The sequence below is a fragment of the Vespa mandarinia genome, chromosome 11 (assembly GCF_050613455.1).
Source record: "Vespa mandarinia isolate Hongniang chromosome 11, ASM5061345v1, whole genome shotgun sequence".
In the NCBI taxonomy this organism is placed as follows: Eukaryota; Metazoa; Arthropoda; class Insecta; order Hymenoptera; family Vespidae; genus Vespa; species Vespa mandarinia.
In genome coordinates this window covers 5,475,001-5,497,102 of record NC_140820.1, presented here as the reverse complement: position 1 = coordinate 5,497,102, position 22,102 = coordinate 5,475,001, and the positions used below count along the sequence as shown (strand labels likewise).

At 29.6% G+C, this 22,102-nt stretch overlaps 1 protein-coding gene across 6 annotated transcripts in view; it reads right to left on the bottom strand.

Annotated features, from left to right (window-relative positions):
* Nucleotides 1–22,102, bottom strand: part of Nckx30C (solute carrier family 24 member Nckx30C) — a 56,014-nt gene that overhangs the window by 14,586 nt on the left and 19,326 nt on the right. For 2 of the 6 annotated variants that reach the window (XM_035865389.2, XM_035865392.2), the window contains 2 exons: nt 17,015–17,294; nt 3,691–3,962 (listed from right to left, as the gene is read on the bottom strand). In XM_035865389.2, coding sequence (XP_035721282.2) covers nt 3,691–3,962; nt 17,015–17,294 — 552 coding nt within the window. The remainder of the gene's footprint in view (nt 1–3,690; nt 3,963–17,014; nt 17,295–22,102) is intronic. The other 4 variants (XM_035865390.2, XM_035865393.2, XM_035865391.2 and 1 more) reach the window with 3 other exon arrangements.

The window sequence follows — 22,102 nt, the reverse complement described above, 5'->3', positions numbered from 1 at the left end:
TATTTCTTATTAAAAGATATTCGAACATCGTCTTTGAATTTAATATTAAATCATATCTCATAGATGGTCCATAAAAGAGACAAAGAGGTGGCATAGTTTAGAAATAAAATTTTACAGGAAGCCTTCGGATTTCTCTTGAAATTCCAATTCTTTTTCAAGTATAAGAGTAAACTGGAATATAGCGAAACGCGAAGAATAAGGCAACAGCTGTGTGTTCTTCCTGAAATAAATCATAAGGATTACATATATATATATATATTACATATATATATGTAATATATATATATATATATATATATATATATATATATATGTATAATATAATCGTGTATATACGTATAAACTTTCTAACTGAAACAAAGACAATATCATACATAATCTTCCTTCGGTGAAAATAAGAAAGTAACGACAGATAATAGAGAAAAATTCTAAATCGTTTAACTAAAGACATGGATTGAATTTATAGATTTGACTGTCGTCAAATAATATATTTCTTGTTAGCGTCACCATGATCTATAACGAATTACTCGATATTTGATTTTTCATCATGACAGGTTTGACAATTTTAATAGGATCTGATAAACAACCCAGCAAAGACAGGGACCGATATCGGTCGTTACGTTTTTACAATCACCAACTGTCATACGCTTTTCCCTGAGGAAACTCACAGAAAGAGATAGATAGATAGATAAATAGGTAGATAGATAGGTACATAGATATGTATGTATACGTGTACATATATATATATATATATATATATATATATATAATATACATACTATATATGTATAGAACATAGTTGCTGTCTATTCGCGAAGCAGATAAAAATTTATCGATCTTTCTCTCGTACCCTCCTTTTTTTCCAAGTAACAATTGTACATACATATATATATATATATATATATATACATATACATATATAATACATACATACATATGTATATACTATATTGTACATACATATGTACGTACGACTCTTTACGTCATTCGTCGTCGTTATCTAAAAACCTATTGAACGTTTTCTTCCGAGGCAAATGCTTTTTACGTAGGCCTCGCACGCTTCGTGAACACGAAGACGAGAAACCCTATTCAAGAATTTCTTTCTAATCATTATTTAACAATCGTCATGACATCATTCTTAAAAAGGTAAATCAATTTATTCGATTAAATCAATATAAAGAAATATTATATTTATTTTTGTATATTTGTATCTCTATTTCTTTTTTCATTTCTTTTAGTTTTTTCTTGTGTCTTTGTCTTTTCCTTTTTCTCATTTCTCTTCTTTCCGTCCTTTCTTTTCCCTTTTTAAAGTCAACATTGCAGACAATAATTATTATAACAATTATAAGAATCTATAAATCTTTTTATTTTCTCTCTTATTCATTCTCTTTCTTTCTTTCTTTCTTTCTTTCTCTCGCTCTCTCTCTCTCTCTCTCTTTCTCTCTCTCTTTTTTCTTATTTCCCAAATCGATATATGTATTTGCACTTGTCCTTAGTATCTAAGTAGTACAAAGACAATATTGACCAGACAACATATGCTCCTTATCGATACTTCTCTGATTAATGTTTTCAGAAATTAAAAACAAAAAAAGAAAAAAAAAAAAGAAAAGAAAATATTAAAATAAAAAAGGAAAAAAGAAAAAACAAATAAAACAAAACAAAGGAAATCCATTCGAGTTTTGTTAATAAATTAACAAAATTCTTCATCAATCTTTTTTTAATTGAAAAATTAAATCAAAATAAAAGAGAAGAGAAGAGAAAAGAAGAAGAAGAAGAAGAAGAAGAAGAAGAAAAAAAAGGAATAAAAAATGAAAAATAAAAAAAACGAAATATCCCTTTGATACGTTGATAAGTACCGACGATTAACGTGAAAGTACTCCCGTTCGGTTGCTCGATATAAAATGAGAATAATTGACTAGAGAATTCTAAATGCATTTTATCGATCGTTCGAAAAAATGTTAAAGGGCTGAGAAACGAGCGATTATAGCTCGTAGCTCCAACCATTCTTTATATCTCGTAGTAACGCATTTCCTTATGAGAAAAAAATAGAGACAGAGAGAGAGAGAGAGAGAGAGAGAGAGACGCACACACAGAGAAAGAAAAAGAAAGAGAACGAGAGAACGAGAGAGAGAGAGAGAGAGAGAGAGAGAGAGAGAGAGAGAGAGAGAGAGAGAGAGAGAGAGAAAGAGAGAGCACTCTCACGCAACATCGAGAAAGATATCAAGAGTTTGACGTCAAACGATGCTCTCGTTTGCGAATAACGAAGCATTCTCCTCCTCTTCCTCCTCTTTTTCCTCTCCTCCTAACAACCTCCTCCTACTCTTCATACATAACGCAGTTTAAAAATAAGTTTACTTTTAATGCCTTTCAATTTGACCCAATGACCTCGTTGTCGTTAGCAAACGAATAAGCGAAGTATCCTATCCCGTTAATCTTCCTCCCCCGTCTCTAACTCTCTTCCCCTCAACATTTTAACCTCCCTTTTTCTTTAACTTCTCTCTTCGCTATCATCTTCTCTCTCTTTCTCTCTCGGTCTCTTTTACCAATCCACCTTCATATTTCTACATACGGTATAAGAAAGAAGAAGAATGAAGATTGGTCACGTGAGACATTACGAAGGATATTTTAAGGAAACAGGAAGGAAGGAAGGAAGGAAGGAAGGAAGGAAGGAAGGAAGGAATGTTAGCAGGCGGGAAAACTATTCGAAGTACGTACTGATTGATGACATATACTGGGTGTCCTAGTTCGATCCTATAACGATTTATTAGAAAGCTATGCGCATTGTCTGATGTAATTAATCTCGGATCTTCGATTAGAATTTCAATGATTTATTTTTGGTCGCATGGAACTGTTGCGTGTAAGGGAAAGACAAAGAAAAAAAAAAAAAAGAAAAAAAAAGAAGAAAAAAGAGAAAAAAAGAAACGAATGAAAACAAAAGTATCGGGAAATAGAAATGAGTTACGAAAAAAAAAAAAAGAAAAAAAAAAAAAGAAGAAAAGAGGTCAAATCGTAAATTCATTGGAGATCTATCAAAAAGTCGGATAATAATTATTTTAGAGATAAAACTTTTATTTTTTTAAGCCTTAGCAGTATAATTATATATATATATATATATATATATATATATATATATATATATATATCGTGTGTTTGTTCTCTTCTTCTTCTCTTTCTCTCTCTCTCTCTCTCTTCTCTCTTTCTCTCTCTATTTTTCTCTATCTCTTTCTCTCTCTATCTCTGTCTCTCTCTCTCTCTCTCTCTGATTTATTTGATTTTTTTTTGCTTTTATACACATGTACTTTAAATAAAACTGTTTCTCTTCGAATGTTTCGTTTGATCGACCAAATGAATCCCTTTAAAGACCTTTAAAGTGCAAAGTATTAAATAAATGAAAGTTTAAACTTCAAAAAAAAAAAAAAAGAAAAAAACAGAAAACAAAGAAAAAAAAACAAAAAAGGAAAAAAGAGAGAAAAAAGGAAGAAGAAACGATTACTAATTAAATAATAGTATTTAAATATAAATAAATAAATAGTATATAATAATAGTGTATAAATATAAATAGTGCTTGGATTATTAAATCAGAAATAATTTTCTTCAGCTTATAGTTCGTCGTTTGCTAAAGATAAAATATATTGATATGTAAAACGATTAGAACAAATTATTGACACCCGGTATACATCTAAGAATTACCGATTCGAGGCCGGCGTCGAGACCGGCGGCTATACCGCCGTTTGGAAGTTCCTGAATGCCAGCTGTGGTGCCAGCAGTGGTAGTTGTCGTGGTGGTGGTCGTTGTGGTACCCTGAGAACCCTGTTGAAGTTGTAGGGTAGTCTCCTTGGAGGATGCACCGGAATAATGGGCCGCTGTCGAGGTCGCAGCACCGTTGTGAGGCCTCGTTGCATCCAGTAGCACCTTCAAAGACGCTATCGCGTGCAGCTGCGTTGCTTTTTCGTCCACCTTACCTAAATAATGTACAAGAATGTTGCAGGTTAATAAGAGCGGAGTGTTAACATACCCCATCCCCACCCCAACCCTCTACAACAGTGTTTTTCATATTGTCTATTAATCGTCATCGATAAATTTATTAGTCGATAAAAGAGATAGAAAAAATATATATGTTATTTGCATTGTATTTTTTTTCCTCTCTTTTTTTATTTTTATTTTTCTTTTTTTTTTTCTTTTTATTATAGCCATAACAATCTTATATCCGGACAGTTCGAAGGAAATATACGTAGGTATTATTTAAGAATGTAATTTAAGGATTGACATCGAAGAAAAAAAATTTTATCGATTAAATCGGTATTCTATCTCATTGGAATTAGTTTATATTAGTTTATAGTTTGATAGAATCTTTATATTTTTTTTATCTTTCTTTTTTTCTTTTTTTTTTTTTTTTACAATACCTCTTAAAAAGATCACTTCTTTTCTAATATTTTTGACATAAATTTTCATTATGATCTTCCATGTTTTATAATAACGAGTTAGACAAACTGAAAAATATTGTACTACTATATTACTCTAATCTACTCAAAACCTACCCTCGCGATTTTTATTGATATCAATATCAATCGCTTTAATTATGCTACCTACAAGGCCCCTTATGTTGTTAAAGGCATGCTAGGAAAAGCCATGCAAAAGCTAGCGACCGATGTAAAATATATGAAAATGATTGCCACGGTCATTATGTAAGTACTAATTATAATTTCGTTTTATTTTAATCGATATTGAAATTTCAATGAACATCCCAATATATTTACTATATCTGTCGAATATTCTTTTTTTCTTTTTTTTCTTTTTAATAATTATTAGATCAATTAATTAAAACTTTGCCACTTCAACGAATACCCATATATATATATATATATATATATATATATATATATATATATATATATATTTTAATAATTTTTGATTCAACATTTTTATTTTCATCAGAAAAACTTTAGAAAAGTGTAACACTTCTCATTCTAATTAATGTATTGTTATGATTGTTAATTATTTAGACAAATAATAAAAAAAAAACTGTTAATATATTAATAATTATGAAATAATGAAAAGTAGGATAATTCATATAAATTTGTTAAAATAGCAAAATGTTAATGCAATTTCTTTCGATGTTATGCTCAAACGAACGTGTCACTTGTCTACGACTTATGGCAGCATGCTACGAGAACGACCGATGCTTTCCACGCGAACGACGTTTAGGTTTCATCCCTTACGATCGGATTAACTCGCTTGAATCGTTTCGTCCAAAGTGTGCAAAGCTTTATACTTGTTTGTTTGCTTGCTTGCTTTCTCCTAAATCCTGTTTAGAAAAAATTATTTTCGATAAATAGACATGACGATCAATGTCGAAAAATGATCTGACAATTAATTTTAATTATTAAAATATTCGATGCATTAGAATTATTCGAATTATTCTACGAATTTGATAAGACAAATATCGAAGAATTTAAAATTGTTAAAATGTTTGATATTAAAATAAATTAAAATTAGTAAATTGTAGAGATTAACGAATTAGAATTATCAAACGTATTAGCATTAGAATTATTAGATATAATTAAGAGATATTACTACCGTTAATTGTTCAAACATTTGTAATATTACCAATTATTAGTACTAGTTACAAAAAAAAATAAAAAGAAAAGAAAAAAAAAAGATCTAACATATTAAATCATTATTATCGGTTGATTATTAATGTTATATTTATAAATGACAAAGCAGAGCCCTCGTAATGTCCCTTAACGCATTAAAGGTCCAAGTTCTCACGATAAGACACATGTAGACGATATATATATGTATATAAATACGAATTGATCGATGTATGAATACCTATTGAGAGTCCTACTTTAATTAGTTAAACTCGAGAAACGACGGCACTTTTGCGTCTCTTTCGCTTCTAAATTTGTAACCACGTTCGTCCTTTAATCACGAGTTAACTCATTTACACGTGAACTGTCGATTATCGTTCGACCGACCGGATATCCAGCATCGTTTTAACAATATCCCTTTTCCGACTAATTGCTAAAAGCCGTTTCGTATGGACGTTGTTCAAGCGTAAAAATGAATTATAAAGTTATAAAGACGATACTTAGAATAAATATCTAATTATACATATACATATACACGCACACACACACACATACACATATATATATATATGTCATGTATGAATCAGAGAAATTAATATTGAAAAATGATATTAAATTTTCGAATGAATATTTCTTTATCATATTTAATTTCATATTCATACGTATCAAATCGATGACAATAAATTAATAGAAATTTTGTCATACTTTATATTTAAATAAATAAACAATCAATTCAATACATTTTTGTTAACACTTTCCTCAATTTCTCGTTGGTTAGATCTTAAAAAAAAAAAAAAAAAAGAAAACAAATCTTTAACTCACATTAGGATCGTTCAATTTTTATGAATATTTGTAGGTTCAGTATTAGATAACAATGGTTTAAACAAATTCATTATCAATTAAAACCAAAAAACAAAAATCTTTGAATATTTCTTTCATTAATAATACATAGGTCTGTATATATATATATATATATATATATATATATATATATATATATATATATATATTATCGGATGATTTTGTTTTTATCAACTAATGTATTGTTTCTAATTAATAAGAAAAGAGTATGCCAGTATGATCAGATGATACTCACTCGTTGATAATCCTGTGTATATAATTTCTTTTAATAAAGAATAGAAATCTCTCTCTCTCTCTCTCTCTCTCTCTCTCTCTAGCGTCGAAGAAAATTTATTTTTAATAAGATATCTAATTTTCTTAAAGTTTCATCCGATTGTATTCGAGTATACGACCTTGTAACTATCAGCCCTATTCTATTCAACATTCTCGTGTAACACGTGTCGAAGAATATCGAGGATACTCTACTTTCAGTTCGCTTCTCTCATGGAACAACTGTAAGAAGTTTCGAATTTGTCAGTTACTATGACTCGTTCAAGCTTCATCCAATCCTTACTTTGCTAAAAGAAAAACAATCTGAGAGAAAGAGAGAGAAAGAGAGAGACAGAAAGAGAGAAAGAGAGAGAGAGAGAGAGAGAGAGTGAAGAAGAAAAGAGAAATCAACGATGCGAGAAGGAAATGCTAAAGAATTCTGACGTGTTTGAACAACGTGAAAATATCTTAAAATCGCACAATACAGTTCTATACATAGTTTCAAATGTATCGACATTCTGAAAATATTCCTTAATGCTTTTCCCTGATCCTATAAAGATCGTCGAAAATGAATAATTTTTTGAACGATGTTTCAATTCGTGGATTGTTGAAATACAAACAAACAAAAAAAAAAGAAAAGAAGAAAGAAGGAAGGAAAAAGAAATGGACTTATTAATGTATCTTAAGAACAAATCGATGTAGAACACACACTCAGAGAGAGAGAGAGAGAGAGAGAGAGAGAGAGAGAGAGAGAGAGAGAGAGAGAGAGAAAGAGAAGTTCTTTGTATTGTTCTTTAAAGAGCTCGAAAAGGTATCTAATTCGCCAGTTACCCTTCCTTGTAGAAGTTTCGACCAATCGCACATCCGGCCAATCCTTGTTGAGATTGGTGGTGGTGGTAGTGGGTGGTGTTGATAGTAGTAATGGCAGTGGTAGTAGTGGTAGTAGTAGTAGTAGGTCAAACACAAAAAGCCAACGTGAGAGTGGCCTTCATCCCTGAAGGTATGAACGAGGCGAGAAAAGAAAGACGTAGAACTCTAGTCAAGATGGCAAAGCACGATGAACATATACATATATACATATATATATATATATATATGTATGTATGTACATGTATAATATGTGTATACATATATACAACATATATGTTTGTATTTATGTATATGTTTTGTATCGACTTCTAAGTTTGACGAAAAAAGGAAAAAAAAAAAGACAAAGACGCCGAGAGAAAGACAGAGACAAAGAGAGAGAGAGAGAGTGATGAGAGAGATGAGAATGAGAGATAAAAAAGAAAAGGGTTAACATGTCTTTCGAACAAGAAGAATATGGAGCTTGATAAAAATTCGAGATTCTAAATCTAAGGAATTAAAAAAAAAAAAAAAAAAAAAAAAAAGAAAAGAAAGAAAAAAAGAAAAACAAAAGAGAAAAGAAAACGAAAGGGAAAGAAATTAAGAAAGTGACGACGACTAGTTGATTAACGAGAAGGAAAAATTAATTAAACGAAGAAGACGTAACGTTTCCTCCTCCTCCTTCTCCTCCTCCTCCTCCTTTATCTATTTTTTCACTTTTTTCTTTCCTCCTTCTTCTTTTTTTCCTTCGAGAGAGAGAGAGAGAGAAAGATAGAGAATCGTTAGTCGCATTTTCTCAAGCACTCCGACAAGCGAGAGGTAAAAAGTAATTGGATTTATTAGCACGTTCTCGAGCCGTTCTCACGTTATTTTTGTCTTTATTTTCTGTAACGTAATATACTTCTCACAATGATGACGACAGGTATGATCAAAGGAACCTTGAAAATATCGTTTCCTTGGTTAATGATAAATATTGTTTTAACCGACATCCGATTCGATCCCTTTAGTAATTATAGATAATCCTTACTCGAAGATGGTTGATTCTCAACTGACAAATGTCCTCTTATCGTGTATTATAAGACAGATGAGGAATAACATTTCTCTCGAGTCGATGAACATATATATATTCTTCTATTTTGATATTACTCATATACTACGTATTTACGTTAGGTTGGTATATCAATGACATAAACATACGTAGAAAATAAACACAATTGTGCGAGTGGATTTCAATGGAAATGTTATTAAAAAAAAAAAAAAAAAAAAGAAACAACAAAAAAAAACAAAAAAAAAGTTAAACGATATTATTGTGAAATAAGATTTTTCCTTTTTTTCTGTTTCTTTTTCTTCGTTCTTCTTTCTTCTTTTTTCTTTTTTTTTTCTTTCTTTTTTTATTATCTATATATAAACGTTCGAACGTCGCAAATGTAAATTGCTTGAAAAATTTGCGAATAGTTGTTAGAAATAAAAAGAAAAAGAGAAAAAGAAAAGTTGAAAATAAAACAAAGAAAAAAAAAAAAAAGAAAAAAGAACGAAAAAAAAACGAAACAAAGGAACGTAGAAAAAATAAACGTCAATCAGAATTTTTGATATTTGATCGTTAAATGGTAGAAACTAAAAACGACATATCGATCTTTAGATATCCGGTAATTTTATTCCCGAAGAGTATCGAATTTTACGAAGGCCTTGCGTGGGCACTAGAGGGTAATTCTAATGCAAAAGTCTGTTTGATTGATAGACTAAACCTAACGTTTGCCGCCTTCGTACAACACCAATTGCAAGTACTACTTGCTCTTAAAACGAATGCTCGCACACTACAATGCCCCGTTATTCGTGAACTATTATATATACTTATATATATATATATATATATATATATATATTTAAATATATATACACTACTACTACTACTAACACCATTCCGACGTTCTATCAAGGTAAGCACTAGTTTTGTTTTCTTGCCGTAACTACGAGTGCGTCTGAAGTACGAACGAAGAACTTTTCACTCTTGCAATGCCGACGATCTTAAATTTAAAAAAGTAGAAAAGGTTTTATTGGCTTACCTTGTCAGAGTTATGATCCGAATTAAATGAATTATATATATATATCTCTCTCTCTCTCTTTCTCTCTCTTTTCTTCTTCCGTCTATCTTTCGAAAGATTAACATCAATTATTAAAATTATCTAAATATCATACAAAAGTTATTAATTATCAATGCCGGGATATGTATTAATAAATGCAATTAATATGAAAATCAAGGTGCATTTAATTGTAATATCAAGTTAGATCAGATTAGTATAATCAAGATTTTATCAGTCATCCTTGTCAAAGTTATCATTCAATTTAAATGAAATAATACCTATCTCGAACATTTTTCAATTATTAATATTATCGAAATATCACGAGTTATTAATTATTAATGAGATTTATTAATGGAAAGTAATTAGTAATCGAAATTAAAATGTATTTAATTGTATCATCAATTTGGATCAGATTAGATTAATCGAAATTTTATTGGTTATCCATGTCAAAGTTATCATCCAATTTAAATTAAATAACTCCTTCTCTTTCTTTCTCTCTTGGAACATTTTTTTTTAATTATTAATATTGTCTAAACATCATAATTAAGTAATTACTTATCAGGATAATTAATATAAAAACTATTTATATGAAAATAAAATAATATTTAATTGATAGATTATATTAGAGTATTTCATTATACTTGTTTAATAGATAAATAGAAATGTTGAGTAAGTAAATGTGATAGATAAAATAGACAATGGAAGCTAATGAAAGAGAAAGAGAGAGATAGATAGACAGAGAAACAGAGAAAGAAAGAGAGAGAGAGAGAGAGAGAGAGAGAGAGAAAGAGAGAGAGGGAAAGAGATAAGTAGCCGAAAAGCAATTAGTTGTAATTAACTACGTAAATAGAGATCGTAGGAAACTCCTGAGGTTCAGGCTTAAACCTCAAAGAGTATTTCGCTCACTAAGTTCAAACTGTTCAAAGTAAATTGCACACAAGTTAGGGAACACCTTGGCTTCGTTTGTTAACATTATTCCTCAGAGATAGATAGATAGAAAGATATGTGGATAAGTAGAGAGGGTAAGAGACAGATAGACAGAGAGAGAGAGAGAGAGAGAGACAGACAGGGAGAGAGAGAGAGAGAGAGAGAGAGAGAGAGAGAGAGAATGAGGATGTGTCATCTCAAGCGTTGATTTCGACAATAAATGTTAAGATACTCGACGTGTTTACTTATGCGAATGGAAAGTAGTCACTAGAGATCGAGTATAAATTCGTGTTGAAAATCTATTGCGATATATTATTTTAAACACGTTTATGAGTATTTGAAAGTATATAGGAATTTATATATACAAAAAAAATTATTATTACTGAAGAAACTATATATATATATATATTTTATTAAATATTATGTAAATTTTACTTCGATTAATTATTAATAATCAGATGTATATTTAATTAATAAATATTAATTAATAAATGAAAGTGAATTTTTCTTGAGTGGCTTCTTTTTTTTTCTTTCTTTTTTTTTCTTTTTTTTTCTTTCTTTCTAGTTCACTCATCTTCTTGAGTCTGTGTACGTGAATTTTACTATTTCAATCAATCGTATATACTGATTCTTATTCAACGGAACAAATCCATTTGTCTATTGTTCTCTAGATTTTCTTTTTTTAGTCCTATCCTTCGTTACATTCGTCGACTCCGTTCATCGTATGCTAACGAGAAACGTCGAGAAGGATGTAGAAAAAAAATTCGCATGAATGGAGAAAATGGAGGTCACGAGGAAAAGAAAAAGAATGAAAAGGAAGGAAAGAGAGAGAGAGAGGGGGGTAGGTAGGGGGCGGGGGAGAGAGAGAAAAAGGATCGCTGTTTGTCGTTCGACGATCCGTGAAAATTTCATTTACATATTACAATGTACAACGTGAATCAAGGTAACACGATTAGATGGTAATTAATTCAAGAACATCGTCAAGTCGATGAATTTTGAAAATATTCTTTCGAACGATCTACCTTGTATTCGATTATTTGTACCTTTTATTTAATTTTTTTTCTTTTCTCTTTTTTTTTTTTTTTTCTTTTTTCTTTTATAAATCATCTCACTACGCTGAATTAATTTTTTTTCAATTTTTTTTTTATTTCATCTAACATGATTCACCCTATATAGATAATTCATCCCTTTTATAGACGTACACATACGCGGATATCATATGATTAAACTTAACCCCAGTTAAGATTTTGAAACTTGTAACTTTTAACTCGTTACAAAGCCAGTAATCATGGCTGCTCGAAAAATTTTCAGATAAATGTCACTTACTTTACTAGACGAACATAACGAACGTTCGCTAAAGTACAAACTCTCGTAGTTTCTTTTTCTTCGTGACCTCACTCTCTTTCTCTTTCTCTTTCTCTCTCTTTCCCTCTCTCTCTCTCTCTCTCTCTTTTTCTGATTGGTTTACATTCCGCATGAAAGATTTCACGTCTAAATGTGGAACTGACACTTTAATAACGACGGATTAAAGTCAGAGAGCAGATCTACTCTACGAAAAGTCCAAGTCGATTGGTTGGAAAATTAGAAAAGTAGGCAGGTTACCTTTTTCGATCTATGTAATTACTTAACGTTGCGTTACGTCATTTTTGCGATCTCCAAAAAAGAAAAAAAAAAAAAAAGAAACGATAATTAATAAGACATTCACGAGGTTGTCACGAGGTGTCAGATTTATTGTTCAATAAATTTATCTTTTTTTATTATTATTATTATTATTATTATTATTATTATTATTATTATCATTATTATTATTATTATTATTATTATTATTTACCATCTACTCCCTTCACTCGAAATTTCTCAATCTTTCTTGAGTTTATTTCGATATTTTTTAAATGGTCAAGTTTTAATAAGCGAAATAAAAAATATTTTATGTTCTTTATAAAAAAAAAAAAAAATGTTCGCTGTCAAACGAACGTGTTTTATGAATTAAAAAAAAAAAAGAAAAAAAGAAAAATAAAAGGAAAAAGGAAAAACGCGAGGAAAAAAATTGAATCCAAATATTTTTTGGATTTCGTAAAGACTTTTGTTTACAACGTTTTAACTTTTAAGTTTACAACTTCATAAAAAGAAAAATAGAAAAAAAGAAAAAAAAAGAAATCTATACAAGTAAATGAACACATTGTACGATTTCAAAAAAGAATTCTTCTTCACTTGAATGAATATATCGTACAATTTCGAAAAAAGAAAAAGAAAAGAAATAGAAAGAATGACAAGATAATAAATAAAATTTCAATCGATAATTAAAATTGACATTACTTAACATGGGACACACCCATCCACACTTCCTCCTGCCTCCCCTCCCCCATACACACACACATATATATATATATATATATATATATATATATATACATATATACGTAAAGAAGAATTTATTTGACAATGACTGTTGATTTGAAAGTGGAACGTCTCGTGGCCTAGACTAAAAGCATCGACCGAGAAGAGTCTAACGTTGTAAAAAGGACTGAAAAAGGGTTGGTGGGAGGGGGGAGGTTGAAATCTGGATTAAATAGGAGCTCCGATCGGCTTACCACAGGATCGTTGGCGAGAGCTACTTCCTTCAAATTCAACCCTCTTACCTCTTCTTAACTCTAAAAAAGGGATAGGCCAAAAAAAGAGTAAAAGAGAGAGAGAGAGAGAGAGAGAGAGAGAGAGAGAGAGAATTTTGTCGGTGACAGTGTTATCTCGAATGTCAGCACAGCGTGGTGTCTCGATGACGTTAAAGGCATGAAGTTAAAGGAAGGGAAAAGGAAGGCAAGCCCACGAGAACGTGGATTCGCTAGTTTCGATCGATACACGAAGCTTTCTAGGTCAGGGTCCCGATACACACAGTTATACACACACACACACACACACACATACACACACATATATATACAAGCACGCATACAGAGAGAAAGAGAGAGAGAGAGAGAGAGAGAGAGAGAGAGAGAGAGAAAGAAAGAGAGATAGGCACGAACACAGATACAGAGATAAATCCACTACTACTTTTCCGGATGTACTCAAAACGCGTTTTACAAATTCGTTTGAGCTACGAAAAGCTACAGAATATTCATCTCTGTCAATGCGTCTTATTTCTATTTATCAATTCGTCATTCGTTCTCGTTTCATTCCTTCTCGACGGTCTTCGTGAAAATGTCGTTGACGAAGGGAGAAAAAAGAAAAAAAAAAAAAAAAAAAGAAAAGAAAAAGAAAGAAAGAAAAAAAGGAAGAAAATAGGAAATACATCTAGTCTCCTCTGTTTTTTTTTTTCTTTCATTTCCTTTTTTTCCTTTTCTCTCTCTCTCTCTCTCTCTCTTTTTTCTTGTTTTTTTATTCTCCTTCTTCCCATCGGAAAGAGATCACTTCCCGAGCGTTTTTCACTCTCTCACGGATATGTCTGTGTACACACATTCTCTCTCTTTCTCTCTCTCTTCCCTTCCCTCCCCCCGCCCTCTCTCTCTCTCTCTCTCTCTCTCTCTCTTTTAACAGGTATTGAACATTTCCCACGCAATCGAGATTAATGACGTGCTTTCACGAGAAGATTCTCTTCCACTTTCGTGGTAGACGAAAAGGGATGGGGTGAATAGAAGGGAGAGATGGAGATAGATACACCTGTGTATGTATGCGTGTATATATATATATATATATATATATATATATAGAAATAAAGAGAAGGCATACGAAGGAATAGAAAGAGAACGAAGAACTCGTCAATATATGTTACTTCCGCATGGTTTCATGTTCTCCTCAACTCGGATACGTAGAATCGTTCCTGAGAAGATTCTCATGAAAGCTTTGTCTAATTGACGATCGGCCTTTTCTTTTTCACGACAGCCTGACCTGACCCATTTATATAACCACCACCACTACCACCTTCCCCTTAATACGTTAAACCGACTCCAAAATCAATTTTATCTAGAGATTACATACATAATCTAACTCCTAGGTGGATTAAGATTTCTATTTGGCCAATACGAGACGAAATTTATTCCCTTGTTATTCGAATTTTTGATTAAATTCTATTTAATTTATTATTGAATTTACTGACCTCCTTCTATTCCACAAGATATATGATACGTAATATTATTTTTCATATTTTGTATTGTGTCATTTCAATAAAATGAAATTTAATTTTTATATTTTTTTATTAATTATTTCTTTTTTAATTAATGAATATATATATATATTCGTTAATTAATAAAAAATAATTTTAATTAATAAAAAAGAAAAAAAAATGTAGTGTATTTAAAAAAAAAATTAATAGTAAAGTTTTATATCTTTTTAAATTTGCAAGATCAGAGTAATTCTAAAGTTATTTTAATCTATTCAAATTTTCGATCAAATTCAATTCTTGAAGTTTGTATTTTAAGATTATTGACCTTCAATATATGTGATGTATAAAATATATATGCTATGTATATACATTTTGAATTATATAATTTGTGATTAACGTGTCTATTTTAGTATTTAATAATATTGGTTAATAAATATTTAATAATTTTTTAATACAATATAAAAAATATACACAAAAAGAATATATATATATATATATATATATATGTGTGTGTAATTTTTTAGAAAATAAATAAAAATTTTATATTTAATATTTGCAACATCATAGAAATTCGATTTATTTAATTCAATATTTATCTTGGAATGAGTACATAAGTGTACATCTCGGTAACAAACTAGAACATAATGGGATCGCATGGACGGTTACAAATTTCATAAAGGCGTTACAAAACTTTCCCAATTATATCTTGAAAATGATCGCACTCCGACTCTCGTTGGTTCGTTATATATATATACATATATATATATATATATATATATATATATATATTCATATTTACATATGTACATACATATATATATGTATACATATATAACATACTTTGTACGAGACTCGTTATTCAAAAGCTCAGAAAGCTCAGCTGACGTTTATTATCGTAGTCGAACGAAAGACAGATATAAAAGAGAGATTGTATAGGGTTGAAATTGCGAAAGGTTGCATTTTCTTTCGTCAGGGTTGAATTTTAATCTACGCTTTTTAAACGCTCGTCGATAAAATGGCGAATATACACAACTATCTTGAAATATACGAGGGTAATATATATATATATATATATATATATACATACACATATACATGTATACAATGTATATATACATACAAGAACGTAAATGATTTATATAATGAATTAAAATCATTGAATTCGCGATTATGAATCAACGTTTTATCGAAACTGGGGGGAAGGACTAAAATATTTTTTTATAAATTGTTATTCTAATTACATACCGATAATAATCCAGTTAACTCAATTATAATTCCATTCAAATCAAATACAACCGATATATATATATATATATATATACGTAAATAAATAATTAAAATATTAATAGATCAAAATCATTATAACAAGGATCAAAAAATATATGCGTCGATCGACAATTAAAACTGGATTATTATTAATTCGAAGAGAATATAATACAAGTCAAGGGGTCTCTACGCAACGATCTACGGGAATTTGAAAAAATGAAAAAAAATCCTTCTTCGATAATACAACAGTACTTACTACTCATAATAAAAATAAAAGAAAAGATAAAAAACAAGACAAAAAGAGAAAAAAATATATATATGTATATATATATATATATGTATATGTACCTGGTAAAGTCGACCGATGACAACTTTCAAGATGCTTTCGAACGAACAAACGCAGCGTGCTGTGCGTTTGCGCAGAACTGCGTAAGCTCAGAGCGTCGTAGGATAAAGATTTTGGAACGAGGATGAGGTGATTCGAAAAAAAAAAAGAAAGAAAGAAAGGCGAAACAAAAAAGGGGAAAAACAAAGAAGACAAATAAAAAAAAGAAAAAAGACTGGATAAAGATAGACGGATATATACAGATGGACAGATAGACGGATGAGGATAGAGAAAAGGTAAAAGAGAAAGTGGGGTATATAAGAAAAAGTGTGAGATAGAGATAGGAATGAGTACAAAAGAAGGTAAAAGGCAGCAAAAGAGAGAAAGAGAGAGAGAGAGAGAGAGAGAGAGAGAGAGAGAGAGAGAGATAAAAACAGACATACAGACAGATAAAAAAGAGGAAATAGTAAAGGTAAAGAAGAAAATCTCAAGAATGAGAAAAGATGAGGTAAGAAGTAGTAAGTGTGGAGGAAGAAGAGAAAAAAAGAACTATGACAACGATAACGACAATAATAACAATAAAAAAAAAAAAACGAAGAAGAAGAAGAAGAAGAAGAAGAAGAAGAAGAAGAGGAAGAAGAAGGAGAGAAAAAAGGAAAGAAAAAAAGAAACGAAAAGAAAAGAAAAATTAGAAAATATAGAGCGTGCATTGTTTTAAGCAAAAAGCAAGAAAGCTGGCAAGCGAGAGTGATAGAGTGTGGAGTTGGTATACCGGCGCGGGACTGACCGTCGTGGAGCGGATCGATCGTATGGATCATAAGCTGTAGTAGGCCGTGCCTGAACTTGGCGTGGCTCTCCCTGGTCGAGTGAGATGATGGGACCTGTTCGCAGCCCTGTCCTGTTGTACCAGCACCTCCACCAGCACCGCTGCTACTTCCACCCCTGCTGCTACTGCAGCCAGCATCCCCTGTTCCTGGCATACCGCTACTCCCGCATGCACCCGATACACCACCCACGCTCGTCTCGCTACTGTTGGTTGCATTCGGATGCTGCTGAAACACAGTAGACCTCTCTTAGTCAGCTACCACCTTCTTTGTTTTTTTATTTTATTTTATTTTATTTTCTTTTTTTTTTTTTTTTTATTTTATTTATTTATTTCCTTTTTTTATTTTTTATTTCTTTCTTCCTTCTCCCCCTTCTTTTCTCACTTCTCACTTACCCAAGATATTTAATTATTCTTTTTTTTTTGTCTTCTATCATATTTACACGGAATATCATTTATATTAATATTTTTTTAAGATTCTATTTCAATATATATTCAATTGAATGTATTCGTTGTTTATTACGATTGATTTTTTTATAGATACACATTTGTTTGGTTCAATGATTTTCTCTCTCTCTCTTTCTCTCTCTTTGTTCTTTAATTCGAAGAGAATCATCGTGATATCGTCGGGACGAACGTATCTTTATTTCTTTTTTTTTTTTAAAGAAAAAAAATTTGAAAAGAAAATATTTACTTGCTAATCAAAGGATTAATAAATTAAATAGAAATTTATTCTTTTATATTATTACTTCAACTTACTGCATTTAGGTTAAGATTTATTGAAAATTTGGACTTTTATCCTATTTCAATGCGATAGGACGATATTGAAATTATTTATCAACCAATCAATACTTCGACATTAATTTATAATCTTATGTATGGTCATTACTATCAATCACCGTATATATGTAAAGGTTAAGGGTCATTGAAACTTTAACTATAATTTTACTTCAATGATGTGTTCTATGACAAAAGCTCATCTACAGATAATATTAAAATTATTTCATCATCAATAAAAAATGATTAATAATCAAATACAAATTTATGATCTTCAAGTTATCGTCCCAAATATTCAAAGTTCGAGAATTATTTAAATTTTGCTTTTAATTTTATTTCAATGGACACGTATTACTTATGATAAAAATTTTTTTGATTAATTCCATTAATATTGAAAATTATTTACTAATTGATAAACGTTCTAATGCAAAATTTATTATCTTAATTATCATATATCGTCGATAACCGTATATAGGATTATTTATAAATTATTTCTTTCTCCTGCACTCTATTTCATTTTATTTAATTTTTTAAAAATTATCAATAAACAAAACGTTATGTTAAAATTTACTTATATGTTCTAACTAGCTTCTATTCGATATATATATATATATATATATATATATATATATATCACACGATTTTTATTTAATATTAAATTTCACGAATAAGAGAAAATATCAAAATTGTTGTTCGTTCATAAATATTTTTTGCTCTCTCCTTCTCCTTTTCTAATAGAAACTAGTTAGAACATATAACTAAATTTTAACATAACGTATTGTTTATTGATAATTTTTAAACAATTAAATAAAATGAAATAGAGTCTGAGATATACGATGTATATATAAAAAACGTTTGAAGAAATGAAATAAATATAGGAGAGTTAATATAGGCAAGGTCAAAGTACCTACGACTCTCTCCCTCTCTCTCTCTCTTTCTTTCATTTTATCTCTTTATCTGTTATCTTTTTTTTTTCTTTCATTTAATTTTTACTTTCGAGTCTATCGATGCTGAAATTACGAAATACGAAATTATTCAAACGCGAATACATTCTCTTTATCAGTGCGACGTGTTAATGAACTTTCTAATTAACGGAGACCACCCTGCGAGTAACCACCTTCGAAATGAACCGATTTGAATCTCTTGCATGGGATCTATCGTTATAGGATACTCAACTAACACGTATCATTAAATTGAACGTTGTTTGGTACTAGTAATCCCTTCTCCTATGATATAATTAACTAACTAACTATTAGCAATTTAGTTTTATCTAAAATAATATTATCGAATTATACGATCATTCGAATTAATTTAATGTTTATTAACATTAATTAAACACGTTACTTTGAAGTATTAAAGTATTACGTAAATAATTGATCTATCGTTTTTACGATCTTAAATAGAGAAACAGAACAACAATATAATTTCAAATTTAGAGTATCTAAAATATTAAAAGAATTTTCAAAATTATTAAATAGTTAATTATTTATTTAATTTGACATAGTTAATTTATTTTCACCATCGCTTTGATCGACATTCGTTATGTAAGTTTATTTGATTTCATTACACGAGAATCATTCGTATTGCTATAATTCATGATGAGTTATTAATTAAATTCTATGTGATATCGTGAAATTCGTGATGTTAATGGGAAATATTTAAATAGTTTTAAAAAGAAACAAATAATAAGTTTTTTTTACAATTATTCATTGTTTATTTCTCCATTATCGAATTGTAAAATATCTTCAATGATATGAAGAATATGATATATACATACATATGTACATCTAATATTTATACATATGTATGTTCACTATATGTAAATAACAAATACGCATATATTAAATTTAATTTATACAGTAGATATGATCGTTAAAGTGTTCATTAGCGTATATTCTAATTATTTAATATCTTTTTACAAGGATTTCCAACTAACACCAATGAAAACTCTTTCAACTCTTTCTTATTATAGATTTCTATTGAGACTAATAACAAAAACGAGTTAGACGTAAGTCTTAACGTTTACCATTAATTGCTCTTTGAAACTATGACGATAATATTAATTATATTATTACCATTGCAAAGAAGTACCTAATTAGAGATACTTTTCCTTCCTATACAAATAAATAAATAAATAAATAAATAAATAAATATATTGCATATATTCATTATGAATAATGCATATATATCTATACACAAATAAGAAAATATATTAAAAAAAAAAAATAAATATTAATGAACGAACAATCGATTTTATTATTTTATCAATTTTATATATATATATATATATATATATATATATATATATATATAAGTATTAAAAATGAAAAATTTGTCATTTAAGTGATATCATACTTTCAGTTATACAAATTGATAGATGGATATATAACATAATAAGTCGATAAAATTGTAAGATACAAATTCCATCGTTCGTCCTTCGATTATTGCTGACTATTCTTTAGCTCGAAGCGATGTTTGTTCTCATTCTAAAATATTTTATAGTAGGTAGACGGTATTATATATCCTTTAGTATCTCCCTTTTTGCCACGTTCCTACGAATACTGGGTCGAGTGTCGATGAGTGCAGACGTGGCCTACGAAACTAAGCAATCTCTCTCTCTCTCTCTCAGCTCTCTATCTATCTATCTCTCTTTCTGTCGCACTCACTTTCATTTCTAACATCGGGATACTTGCCAAAAAAAAAAAAAAATGAAAAAAAATAAAAAGAAAAAAAGAAAAAAAAAAAAGAGAAAAAAATGTCGAAAGCAAAGAGTTGCGTTGGCCATTGTCGTATTTAAAAGGATATCCACGTACATATTGTATACACGTGTTTCTCGAGAGTGGCATACTTCAAAGTAATGACACTACAGTTTTAACTCGCTTATCAAATCGTCGTTCCTATCGCTATATCCTCATATCTTACTATACACGTTTAATATAAAGCTTCCTTTTTTTGATAGACATAAAAACATAACACACGGATAAGGATCTTCACTATTACCAAACATGTTATAATATCGTCAAAGTGATCGTGACGAGATGATAACATGTTCCGTAAGTATTTTACTATTTATACTTTATAAACTGTATTACATGTACGTACTTAGTTACTTTACATATGTATGTACATACATATGTACATATGTATCTACGCATCGAGTAATTACAAAGTAATTACAAAATATTGGATGAGTATATAAAGTGTTTAGATAATAATGACCCTTGAAAAATTGACCTTGTCAGACTAACATTCTCTGTCTCTCTCTCTCTCTCTTATATCGATCATTCGTACGATTTCCTTCTTTGTTGTTTTAATGATATATACATACATATGTATACAAAATGTAAATGAAAGTGATTAGAACGTTTTATCTTTTATTTTATTGTTCGTCTTTTTTATTCTCTTCTCTTCTTTTTACTTTTTCTTTTTCTTTTTCTTTTTCTTTTTCTTTTTTTCTTTTTTTTTTGTTTTTTTCTTTTCTTTTACACGTCCATCAACACAAAGTTATTTAATTATAATTATAAAGGCAATGTTCTTTTTATAATTTTCTTTTTTTTCCTTTCTCTTTATTTTTCTTAAAACCTTGTAATTACTTATGTACTTAGTTATATTTAACCTTCATATTAAAATTTTATCGGTACGCTCATGGATCGAATAGTATCGGAGATCCATTATCTTAACTACAAATTATAATTGAATAGTTGCTTAAACAATTACGTGTCAGGTATTCCAATGTTCTAACAGATAATTTCCTCGATCTTCGATAAAGTTTTCTATGCTATCGTGTTGAATGCGTTTGGAGTTATTACTCGAACTAAGCATAACGGAACGATGTTAGATACTAATTGTGAATAGATGTCATTGTTTACAGAGAAGCCTTGAGGAACTTGTGTGTTTATAAAAGATAGACAGGGATAGAAACAGAAAAAGAGACAGAGAGAGAGAGAGAGAGAGAGACAGAGAGAGAAATAGAGAGTGAAAGATAAAAGATAAATTGTTTAGATAAACACTTTCGACAAATTTAAACGAGTTATGGTAACTCACATCACACGTACTTAAAGACAATTGCAATAGTCATCAAATTTTTTCATTTTCGTGAGTTTTAATCTAGAAAATTTATAATACGAATTTAGGCCAATATTTATTTGCATTATGGATATATAATGACAATCGTGATAAAAATCCAAAAAAAAAGGGAAGAGAGAGAGAGAGAGTAAAGAAAGGAAGAAAGAAAAAAGATTCAAGGAAATATATTTTTTA